Here is a 12,601-nt window from a genome sequence, read left to right on the forward strand (position 1 = left end):
CTGCTGGGTAGTTTTATTTAACTCAACTATTGTTTAAAAATGACTATATTGGTCACTTAAACCCAAAATAGGTTGAAAATTAACATTATTAATATGTTAATTAAATAATAAACATTTATTAAATTTCTTATTAATAAATGTTCACATTTTTATTATTACTGTATAAAAATGCTGGGTTAAAGACAACCCAAGTTGGGTTGAAAATGGACAAACCCAGCAGTTGGGTTAAATGTTTGCCCAATGTGCTGGGCAGTTTTATTTAACTCAACTGTTGTATAAAAATTACTGTATTGCTTGCTTAAAATGAACCCAAAATATGCTGGAAATTAACATTTATTAATACACTCTAAAAAATGCTGGGTTGTTTCAACCCAATTTTGGGTCAAATATGGACAAACCTAACTGTTGGGTTAAAAAATTAATTTAGAGATTTAACCAATGGTTGGGTTTGTCCATATTTGACCCAAAATTGGGTTGAAACAACCTAGCATTTTTTTAAGTGTGTATGTTTAATAAATGAGCATTTATTAATAAGATAATGAATAATAAACAATAAACATTTATTAAATTGCTTAATAATAAATGTTCACCTTTTGATTATTATTGTTGCTTCTAGTATTAAATTGCAACATACTTTGGGTTAATTTTAAGTCAGCCATACAGTAATTTTTAAACAAAAGTTGAGTTAAATAAAACTACCCAGCACATTGGGTTAATCATTTAACCCAATCGCTGGGTTTGTCCATTTTCAACTCAACTTGGTATTTATTTTACAGAAGCTGCTGAGCACAAATTCCAGAATGACACTTTATTTGAAAGTCATAAAGTGCTAGATAAGACGTAAGTACACTCTAAAAAATGCTGGGTTAAAAACAACCCAAGCTGGGTTGAAAATGGACAGACCCAGTGGTTGGGTTAAATTTTTGCCCAACCTGCTAACTCAACTATTGTTTAAAAATGACTAGATTTCTCACTTAAAATGAACCCAAAATAGATTGGAAATGAACATTTATTAATATGTTAATTAAATAATAAACATTTATTAAGTTGCTTATTAATAAATGTTCATCTTTTGATTATTATTGTTGCCTCTAGTAATTATGTGTCTGATTTTTAATTTCAAACATATTTTGGGTTCATTTTAAGCCAGACATACAGTAAAGTCATTTTTAAACAATAGTTGGGTTAAATAAAAAGTACCCAACAAACATTTAACCCAACCATTGGGTCAAAAAAACCCCAATCACTGAGTTTGTCCATATTTAACCCAACTTGGGTTGTTTTTCACCCAGCATTTTTAGAGTATATGTAGCTAAACTAAACATTAAGTATTTGACACCTGTTTTACGATATAAATCATCTAATTTCGCCTCTTTGAACTGAAAATGCTCCTGTAAGAACCTCACAGATGGGACCTCTGCATTTACAAAACCCTGAAAACATCCAATCTTACCTTCTTCTCCGACGGAGTGGTTCCTCCCGACGGCCTCGGTGCTGCTCACATCCGGCTCTACGCTGCTGGTTACCGTCGTTCCAGAGCTTGCCGTCTGAGACTCGTCTGTGGAAGTGGAGATGGTGGATCCACTGCTCCCAGTACTGTAAGACGCGGCAGACGGTGCGGCTGTGCTCTGGGCGATGGTTGTGGTCATCTCAGTGGTGCCTGGGTTGAGTCTCTTGGGTTTGTTCCTGCGTCTGTACTGGATCTCTCCACGAGCCTCATGGCCGTGTGCGGTGGTGGCGAGGGAACCGGTGCTCGACGTCAGCGGCGTCTGGGACGACGTGTACGTGTCTCCCCACGAGCTGCCCTCCGTCTCCAGGACTTTGCTTTCTCCGGAGTAGCTCTCAGTTGATACGGAGACTCTGGGTTCGGAGGTTCTGGATTTCTGCTCAGGTGTTTCGGTGACCTCGACCCAATCTCCTGCAGTCACCGGACCGCTCTGTGTTGGTCGGCCCGTGGTTTTTGGCAAGATTGATGTTGGCACGTCTGAACTTGTGGATGGAAAGGATGTGCTGTATTTATCAGTGACGGATGAAGCACCAGACAGCCATGAGCGACTCCACCACGACATCAACCCTACGAAGACAAACACAAGCTGTGATTACTGGTGGTTTATTCAGTCAGCAGTCGTGTTCTTGAGCATCTTCTCGGATTCATTCCTCCAATCTGTTTTTTTTTGTCTCTAGAGAGCGGCGAACTCTCTGCCAGACTTTCTCATTATATATTCACTTGACTCCAGTTTTTATTTACTCGTCAAGATTGTCTGTTAGTGGTCAAGCATCACTACTACTGTTGCTCATTTTTAAGATCAGTTATCTGATGCATGTAACTCCAAATGATGTGTTTTGTTGAAGTGATTTTCACCACTAAAGGCTGGAATGCACGACACCACTTTTACAGATTTTAAAACACTAAGCGCTTGTCGAGTTTGTAAACGCTTAAAGATTAAACAGCATTCACTAAACAACCACACAAACTTATGTCCACACTAAAACATTTTAGTTTGAAAACACATCTTTTTCTGACGTTTCAGTGTGGATGAGAAACGTTAGGGAGGACAGAGAGCGTTTTGAAATGAAAACACTGTTTTAAAGTGTATCTGGATTCATGTAGACGTCGCCTCAAGCAGAAACACGCTGCTAGGAGATGCATGACAAATGAAAGCAATGTGTTTTAAAATCAGCTCAAAATATCAGGCATGTTTGATCGCTTCTGACTGGATGGATTTCAGGTCTAAAGCTTAAAATTTGGAGTCTGTGTCCATTATATACTATGTGATTTTCTGTGAAATCTATCAAGTCAAATCTACAGACTGGCTCTGACATGATGTTATTGATAACTAAAACTAAAACTATTAAAAAAATAGTTTTTGTTAATTGAAATAAAGCAGAAAATTAATATTAGATGAAAAATTTGAAGAAAAAATAACTGAACTAAGTTATTTAGTTCAAAAATTACAACAAAAAAAAAAAAATTAAAGTGAAAAAACACCTAATCAATTTACAAAATAATAATAATAATAATAAAATAAAAATAAATAATAATAAAAAATATAAAAGTTAAAGCTAATTCAAAATAATAAATACTATAATAGTGTTTAAATAATACTGAAATAACACTGCTTGTTAATCAAACACAGAAGACATCTGATCTTCACATTGTGCCGATCACAAAATTAAATCCCAAATGTTTTCATTTAATGCACAATATAATATCACAGCAAGAGAATTAAGTAGGGGTTAGTGTTGTTTTTGGCGGCCTGTTTTAATTTTAGTTTTAGTCTAGTCTTTGTGTCAAGCAGTCATTTTAGTTTTTATTAGTTTTAGTCACGTTCATACTTTTTAGTCTAGTCAAGTTTTAGTCTTATTTTAGTCAGAATTATCCATGACTATTTTAGTCTAGTTTTAGTCGACGAAAACTGATGATATTTTAGTCAATGAAAATTTTATTTTAGTCTCTTTTTAGTAATGCAATTCTATTTAACCCAATCAATATAGTACCTAGCAGTATAGACGAAACTAAAACTTTCTTTTAGCCAAACCCATTTTAAACAAGGTTATCTTATTATATTGTTACATTATAGATAATACCTTATAATGCATTGAGATGTCTGTTAAAGTAAAGACTCATGACTCCAAAACTGTAGCAAGGAGAGTCAAAAGGTAGGTATCATTTGATAGAACGCTTTGTAATTTTTTAGCAAATATAAATTACATTACATTTTGACATTTTCATGCTGAAAAACTAAAAAAAAAAATATATATACATATTTTCTTTTTATAATTTTTAATTTTTTTATTTGACGTGGAATAACTCAGGAACGAAATAATTTTTTTTTTGGAGATGCTCTCCTGCATGTGAGGTGCATCTGGTTCAAATTTTGTGGTGATAAGTTGTTATTAATTTTTTTCGCAGCTAGATGGCGCGGTAAACTCCGGTTTAGAGGCACTTCTCAGCACTCGTTAGGAGTTTTTCGACATGATTAGATGCATTAAAAAGATGAGTTTCTAAGCTTTAAGATGATATCTATTTTGTGTTATTCCACGTACATGGATGGGTCTGGAATCATTGGATACACACTGCATCCCTGAAAGATGAGAGACAGGTTTGTTAAATCATTCCATGTGTAATATCTTGTGATCAACGCAATATATTATGTTGATTTTGGATTAATTTTAATCGTGAGAATCTGCTTTAAATAATGATGTGCATTTTCAATGACCTGTGCAAGTTATGAGCACGTGAAATCTACATATTTACCTACATATCGGTCCCTTTCTCTATGTCAGAGGAAGTGACGTCGCCTGCGTCTGCGCAGTGCGACCTGATGCAGCCCCTGAAGTGAGACACATGAAACAGAAATACTGCGACTAAACGAGACGATTAATGAAAATTAAGAGACATTTTATTTTGTAATCCACATTTAGTCTCTTTTTTATTCGTCAACAATATTGCATTATACATTTAATTATCGTCATCATCACATGACCAGCATTTACGTCGCGCCCCGTCTCGTTTTCGTCACGTGATAAAGGTTCGTTGACGACGATATTTAGTCATAATTTAACTAGTCGGGATGCACAATATATCAGCCACAATATCGGTATCATGTTCATTTTTAATGTTATTGATATCAGCCTGATATACAGTATTAAAGCAGTTAAATAATGGATTATTTCCTTCAGCTGAGACCCTTCAGATGTGCACTCTTCACCATGATGGTTGACTGAAATATGATTGAAATCACTTCAAAAAGAAAAGTGCAACATGTGCAGCACAAGTCTGTCATATAAGCTTCATAATATTATAACAACAACATTATAATAGTGTGTTTGGGACATGGCTTTTAATGCTGAGACTTTTGTTTTTGTAATCAGACTCTCAAAAATTATATAAAAATTTTGGTTTAGATTTATCAGTCAATATATCGGTTAACGGCTTTCAAGTATAAAGAATGATCGGTCGGTGCATCCCTAGAACTAACTGACGGATGATTACATTGTGGTGATACAAAAGCAATGGATATTTTACAACAAATGTGATTTTACTAGAGAAAGAAGCTGTTCCTAAACCTATTTTCTATACTGGAAATACAGAAAAACATACTTGACACAAGCACTTGGCCAGCACATCTACAGTACTTTCATTCAGTAATGAATTGCATGCCGAAACATTTTGCAATGCAATGATGTGTGAAATCAATCTCGCGTTGCTAGAAGCTAATAAATGAATCCAAGTACGCCTGCAGGCCAAACGCTCGCGGCTTTGTTTCTGGCATAATGCAGCATCCTAATGGATAAATGGTTTGAAATGCTTCAAATAATAAAATGAAATAACAAATATTGGGTGAAATTAAATGTGTTATAGATAGGCAGTGCAATAGATTTCGGTATAAATGCTACTTACACACATTTCAATGCTGTTTTTGTGCATATGCAATGATTATACATAATTTTCCACACACATATTGTGATTTATAAAAAAATAAATAAGCATACTTAATGATTTTTAGCAATGTAATGTGATGGCACTTATATTTTCCTAATGTCACGTGGGTGAGAATATGCATACGGAAATGATGATGTCAAAACTAGGTGTTGTAAGCTCCATATATGGTCATTTCGGGGAGGAGACGTAGTGGATATGCATGTATGATGCATCTGAATAAAGGGGTTTTTGTAGTTTTTGTGCAAACGCACGCTTTTAGGATGAAACCTACGGAAAGTTTTATACATGAGGCTCCTTGTATGTTTGGCATATCAGCAGAATAAACCACAGAAAGCATTCAAGCGTACAGTAAGCGTACATAAGTAAACAGTGTGGTAGCAGTTTTCCAGTTTCTGGCTTCCCGTCTCAAGCTTTCAACCCTCAATTATGAAGCTTCCACTGGGGCAGAGCCGAAATTCTGCCTTCATGGAAAATGGACTTTAATAATGTAGACGACAGGCCTAAGTTTCCATTTGACGTTAAACATTAATGCTGTCGGGTTCAGTTTGGGCCAGACAAGGTATCTGTATTAATGAAGACAGGAAGGCGGAGAGGACACTAACTGAAGTATGAAACTTTAACATCCGGCCCTCCTCGACGTGGAACATAGAGGCAGACTTTATGGAGACCTGAGATTTTAATGCCCAAGACCAGCCCCCTTTTTTATTCATATGTTTCAAAAGGAATATAGCCTACAGATAAATAACAAACTTTTCAAGCAAACGTTATACAATCAAATGTATTAAGAGGCACAGCTGAAATACTGCATAGGTTTACTTAATTATCAGTACATCATTTTGTAATTTTGTTTTGCATTGCATTATATGTTTTAAAGGGGTGGTTGATTATGATTTGACTTTTTTAACTTTAGTTAGTGTGTAATGTTGCTGTTTGATCATAAACAACATCTGCAAAGTTACGATGCTCAAAGTTCAATGCAAAGGGAGATATTTTCTTTTACAGAAATCACTACTACAAACGGCTGGTAGGGACTACAACAAGCTTCTTCCTGGGTTGGTGACATCACAAACCCTAAAATTTACATAAACCCCGCCCCCGAGAACACACAACAAAGGGGGCGGGGCCATGTTGGGCTGCTTTAGAGAAGAGGAAGAGTTGTTGTAGTCGAGTGTTGTTGTCATGCCGTCATTTTACGCCGGACTGCTTCACAAACGAGGGTCAATTCAACACAAAAGATGAACATGACGGCACATGCTAGTGGATGAGTTGAATCAACTCCACAGCAACTACATCAATTTATCCACTAACCATTCAGAAACGTCTAAAAGTTGTAACTTCTTCCTGAGTCTCTCCATCAGTGTCGACTCCGGTTTGAACAATGTAAGGCTGAACACTTTCGTCATTTTGGCTGCGTGAGATTCTCCAGCTTTGTTGTTGTTGAGTTGTTAAAGCTCCGCCCTCTTCTGGAAAGGGGGTGGGAGCAGCAGCTCATTTGCATTTAAAGGGACACACACAAAAACGGCGTGTTTTTGCTCACACCCAAATTGGGGCAAATTTAAAAAGCTATAATAAATGATCTGTGGGGGATTTTGAGCTGAAACTTCACAGACACATTCTGGAGACACCAGAGACTTATATTACATCTTGTGAAAGGAGCGTTATAGGTCCCCTTTAAAACTACAGAGCTTTGAAGGCAAAACTAAGCATTTAAATATCGTCTTACTAAGATATTATTAGGAGAAATTTTAACACCTCTAAATAATTTCCCCAATCAGAACATTGTTTATTATGAAATGCTCTTAACATGCTGATGAATAACACAAAATCTAAACAGAAAAAAATTATTATCTAAAGGCACAAGACGTTAACTTGTCAAGTTGATTGGTTGAAGTCATATATATTCATACATCTTTATCTAAATAATTTTACTTTGCTAAAAAAAAAGCAAGTTTACTTTTCTGCCCTCATTTGCAGATATTTGTTTTTGTTTTAAGCATAAACTCACTTCATTTTGATATTTTTTTAAAAGAAACAAGACTTAAAGGGTTAGGTCACCCAAAAATGAAAATTCTGTCATTAATTACTCACCCTCATGTCGTTCCACACCCGTAAAACCTTCATTTATCTTCAGAACACAAATTAAGATATTTTTGATGAAATCCGATGGCTCAGTGAGGCCTGAGCAATGACATTTCCTCTCTCAAGATCCATTAATGCACTACAAACATATTTATATCAGGTCATGTGAGTACAGTGGTTCAATATTAATATTATAAAGCCACGAGAATATTTTTGGCGCGGCAAAAAAACAAAATAACGACTTATTTAATGATGGCCGATTTCAAAACACTGCTTCAGTGAGCTTCGGAGCACAAATGAATCAGCGTGTCGAATCAGCAATTCGGAGCGCCAAAGTCACTGTTACAGATCCCGTGTTTCCCCTGGACTCTATTTCCCAAGATCCTTCTGTTCTCCACACCTGCACTCACTTCCCTCGTCAGCTCCTCATCGTCACTCATCACCTGCACCTGGACTCTATTGTCAGCACTCCCCATATATTGCACCCACTCCCTTCACTCCTCGTCCGTTCTCTGTTTATGTTAGAGTTTGTATGGTGTTCTCTGCCTTCGTTTACATTAAAGTATTGTATGTTTGTGGAAATCCGTGATCTGCCTCCTCTTTACACCAGCAACCGTAACAGAAGAACGGACCTAAACCGACCGGATTTCCACAGAGAAAAAAAAATGGAGACTTTCCCCAGCTCCCTGGATCCAGCTCCTCCATCGCCTCTCACCCTAACAGCCAGCGAACGCATTATCGGGCTCCTGCAGGTAGGACGTTCGCTGGAGAGGTATGTGGAGGAGTTCGTTGAGCTTGCTTACTTGTCTAACTGGCCCGACGCTCAGTTGATCTCCCTGTTTTTGGATGGATTGGATGACGACACTATCCGTTTTGATGAACCTGTTTTTTGTTTCTCCTTAAGCGAAACTATCAATTTAATTTTGTGGTTGAATGGCTCCAAATTCTTAGTGAAAGAGGTTCAGGATCAGTGTTGTCGTCCGGTCCATCCAGAAACACGGTTGGCCGGGCCAGTCAGTCAACCTCCGGCTTCCTCCGCATACCCCTCCAGCGAACTCCCTGCCTGCCCCAGGCTGGACCCATATTCCGCTACTGGGCCCAGTAAGCGGAGGAGGAGGAAGAAAGCGGCCCCAGTGTCTCCAGAGCCCGCTCCAGTGTCTCCAGAGCCCGCTCCAGTATCTCCAGGGCCCGCTCCAGTGTCTCCAGAGCCCGCTCCAGTGTCTCCAGAGCCCGCTCCAGTGTCTCCAGAGCCCGCTCCAGTATCTCCAGAGCCCGCTCCAGTATCTCCAGAGCCCGCTCCAGTATCTCCAGAGCCCGCTCCAGTATCTCCAGAGCCCGCTCCAGTCCCCACAGAGCCAGCTCCAGTGCCTGTGGGGATTTTAATTGTATATGAGGGGATGGATAGTACCCATCTTCCAGCCTACCACAAGCCGCCCAGTCATGCGGCCTGGCTTATAGACTTTTGGGCCGAGCCAAGTTCTCCAGTCTCCGCCGCCGAGCCAAGCTCTCCAGTCTCCGCCGCCGAGCCAAGCTCTCCAGTCTCCGCCGCCGAGCAAAGTTCTCCGGTCTCCGCCGCCGAGCGGAGTTCTCCGGTCTCCGCCGCCGAGCAAAGTTCTCCAGTCTCCGCCGCCGAGCAAAGTTCTCCAGTCTCCGCCGCCGAGCAAAGTTCTCCAGTCTCCGACGCCTACGAGCCCTCAGCTCCAGCCGCCGCCGCCGAGCCAGCCGCTCCAGCCGCCGCCACCGAGCCAGCCGCTCCAGCCGCCGCCGCCGCCGAACCAACTGCTCCTATGAACTGTGTTTTTGAACCCTCCAGCCCAAAGACTGTTTCCCCTCCCTGCCTCCCTCTCCCGCCTCCGTCCATATGTCTCAGCACTGTACCTCCACCTCAAGCCCCCTCGCCCAGATCTCCACCTCGGACCTCTGGGCGATTACCTTCACCCCGGCTCCAACCTCCCGCTGCTCCACCGTTGCCCATCAGTCCACTAGTCTCACCAGTATCCATCCTGCCTCCACTCACACCTTGTTCACTCGTCGGCCTGCCCTCCCCTCTGGACTACACTCCTCCGTCTCCGCTCCGTCACTCCGTCCCTCAGTTCCAGTTGGCCTCCTCACTCCCCCCGGTGTTCGTTTTGTTGGCTGTCCTCCTGCTTCCACTGCGGCCTTCTGGAGCCCCGGCTGCGCTTCGGTCGGCGGAGCCTACAGTTCGGCCATCACCCGCCGGTCCCTCACCGCCGCCTGGGCTCAACGCCTCGAAGGCTTCGGCCCCTGACCCTGCATGGCTGCCCTCGGCCCCTGACCCGCCATGGCTGCCCACGGCTCCTGACCCGCCATGGCTGCCCACGGCTCCTGACCCGCCATGGCTGCCCACGGCTCCTGACCTGCCATGGCTTTTGAGCCTGCCCTGGAGACCTCCACTCCAGTCTACTCCTCCCCCTGCTCCGGTTTGAGGTCTCCAGGGCGCCCGCCCCCCTCCCGGTTGTTACATCTACGGCGCGAGGACGCGCCTACCGGGAGGGGGAGGTACTGTTACAGATCCCGTGTTTCCCCTGGACTCTATTTCCCAAGATCCTTCTGTTCTCCACACCTGCACTCACTTCCCTCGTCAGCTCCTCATCGTCACTCATCACCTGCACCTGGACTCTATTGTCAGCACTCCCCATATATTGCACCCACTCCCTTCACTCCTCGTCCGTTCTCTGTTTATGTTAGAGTTTGTATGGTGTTCTCTGCCTTCGTTTACATTAAAGTATTGTATGTTTGTGGAAATCCGTGATCTGCCTCCTCTTTACACCAGCAACCGTAACAGTCACGTGATTTCAGCAATTTGACACGCGATCCGAATTATGATTCGACACGCTGATTCATAACGCTCCGAAGCTTCCTGAAGCAGTGTTTTGAAATCGGCCATCATTAAATAAGTCGTTAATTAGTTTTTTTGGCGCACCAAAAATATTCTCGTGGCTTTATAATATTAATATTGAACCACTGTACTCACATGAACTGATTTAAATATGTTTTTAGTACATTAATGGATCTTGAGAGAGGAAATGTCATTGCTCAGGCCTCACTGAGCCATCGGATTTCATCAAAAATATCTCAATTTCTGAAGATTAACGAAGGTCTTATGGGTGTGGAACAACATAAGGGTGAGCAATAAATGACATTATTTTAATTTTTTGGGTAACTAACCCTTTAATATATTAAGTAATTTTAAATGTACCTTGATTTAAGAATGTTTAGATTGTTTGTACTGGAAAACAAGACAATTTCATTATGTTCCTCATATTCTCCATTGTTGCAGCTCCTCTCTTCCCAGTCTGTCAGTAACGCTCTGTTTAGTTCCTGTCTCTATGAAAAGCACAATGATTGGTCGGCTGGAGCAGTGTGTTGTGATTGGTGTTTGGGAAATGTCCCGCCCCTTACCATAACTAACTCAAGCAGGCCCCGCCCCTTTATTCTGCATATGAATTATTTAAATGAGGAATATTGTGAAGAAAACTCAAGATGGAGTTCAGAAACACTGATATAGAGAATATGTTTGCAGACCTTTTTCATGATTAAACAGCATCATTACACACTAAAGAAAGTCGAACATGGAGAAAAAGCAGTGTAATAGTCACCTGATCCAGGAGTTGCAGTGGCTTTCATGTCCATCACGGTCGTCTCCATAGCAGCCGCACTCTTGGTTGTCGCCTCCGCCTCACTTCCTGTCAAGTAGCTCCAGGGTTTCCATAATGAGCTGACGATGTTGGTGAGGGAACTCTTGCCCTTTCCTTGAGGAGCTGTAGGACTGACAGACTGTCCGGACAGACCTTCATCCTCATCCTCTTCCTCTGTGGCCGATCCGCCAGGACTCAGATCTGACCCCGGAGCAGGAACCACCTGTTCGCTGTCTGGGAACGAGTCCAACTGTCCGCTCCAGTCCAGAGATGTGTCTCCAGCGCGGAGACGGACTGTCAGATATTCGGCTGAGAGCTCGGGAGCTTCGGCGGCCATGTGCGGCTCTTTGTCCAAATCCACCTGTCCGGTCCAGTTAGAGGGCTGGAGGTCAGGAAGGTCCGACTGGCTGGCAGCCTGTGCATCTGGAATACAGTCAGAGAGGAGCTACATTAACTTTAACATGATATACAACACTGTTTACTTTCAGAATGTGACATTTCCAAGTGAAACAGGATATTCAACAAGAATAGATCAGATTTAACTCGCCCTCTCACTGGCTGCACAGCAAACATGAGAAATAACTCATTCTGCTCACCAAAGCTGCATTTAATTCATGAAAAATACAGTAAAAATGGTGAAATATTATTACAATTTAAAGTAACTGTTTTCTATGTGAATATATTGTAACGTGTAATTTATATCCAGTGATCAAAGTTGAATTTTCAGCATCATTACTCCAGTCTTCAGTGTCACATGATCCTTCAGAAATCATTCTGATATGATGATTTGCTGCTCAAGAAACATTTATGATTATTATCAATGTTTTTTCAATCCTATTTTTGAGGAAACTGTGATACATTTTATTTTTCAGGATTCTTTGATGAATATAAAGTTAAAAAACAACATTGGCTAAACATCAAAATATCTTTATTTCCAAGAAGACAGCTGAATGGTACTTATTCATATAATATAATATCATTATTATTATTATTTTAATTATATATTATTTATTAATATCATATATTCAATTATTTAATACTATGTAATTAAATACATACTATACTTAATAGTATATTATTTAGTATATTTATTTATTTAGTAAATTACTATTTAAAACAATTTTTATAAGAATTATTATATTACAATAATATAAATAACTATAATTATATTAATAATAATAATAAATTTGTTTAAAAATGAAAAACTTGCTGAATATTATTATTACTATTACTTTATTATTTTAATTATATATTATGTATTAATACTATATATTAAAATATTTATTTATTTAATACATATTCTTAATAGTATATTATTTTACATATTATTAATACATAATATACAATTTTTATTTCTATTAATACATAGTATACTTAATAGTATATTTAGTATTTTATAGTAAATAAATATTTAAAA

At 39.9% G+C, this 12,601-nt stretch overlaps 1 protein-coding gene across 1 annotated transcript in view; it reads right to left on the reverse strand.

The window, feature by feature from the left end:
• Positions 1-12,601, reverse strand: part of ncana (neurocan a) — a 95,539-nt gene that overhangs the window by 40,105 nt on the left and 42,833 nt on the right. The window contains exons 8-9 of the mRNA XM_067364032.1: positions 11,146-11,607; positions 1,454-2,074 (exon numbers count right to left, since the gene is read on the reverse strand). Of these exons, the coding sequence (XP_067220133.1) occupies positions 1,454-2,074; positions 11,146-11,607 (1,083 nt within the window). The remainder of the gene's footprint in view (positions 1-1,453; positions 2,075-11,145; positions 11,608-12,601) is intronic.

This window comes from Chanodichthys erythropterus, chromosome 16, assembly GCF_024489055.1.
Source record: "Chanodichthys erythropterus isolate Z2021 chromosome 16, ASM2448905v1, whole genome shotgun sequence".
NCBI classification, from domain to species: domain Eukaryota; kingdom Metazoa; phylum Chordata; class Actinopteri; order Cypriniformes; family Xenocyprididae; genus Chanodichthys; species Chanodichthys erythropterus.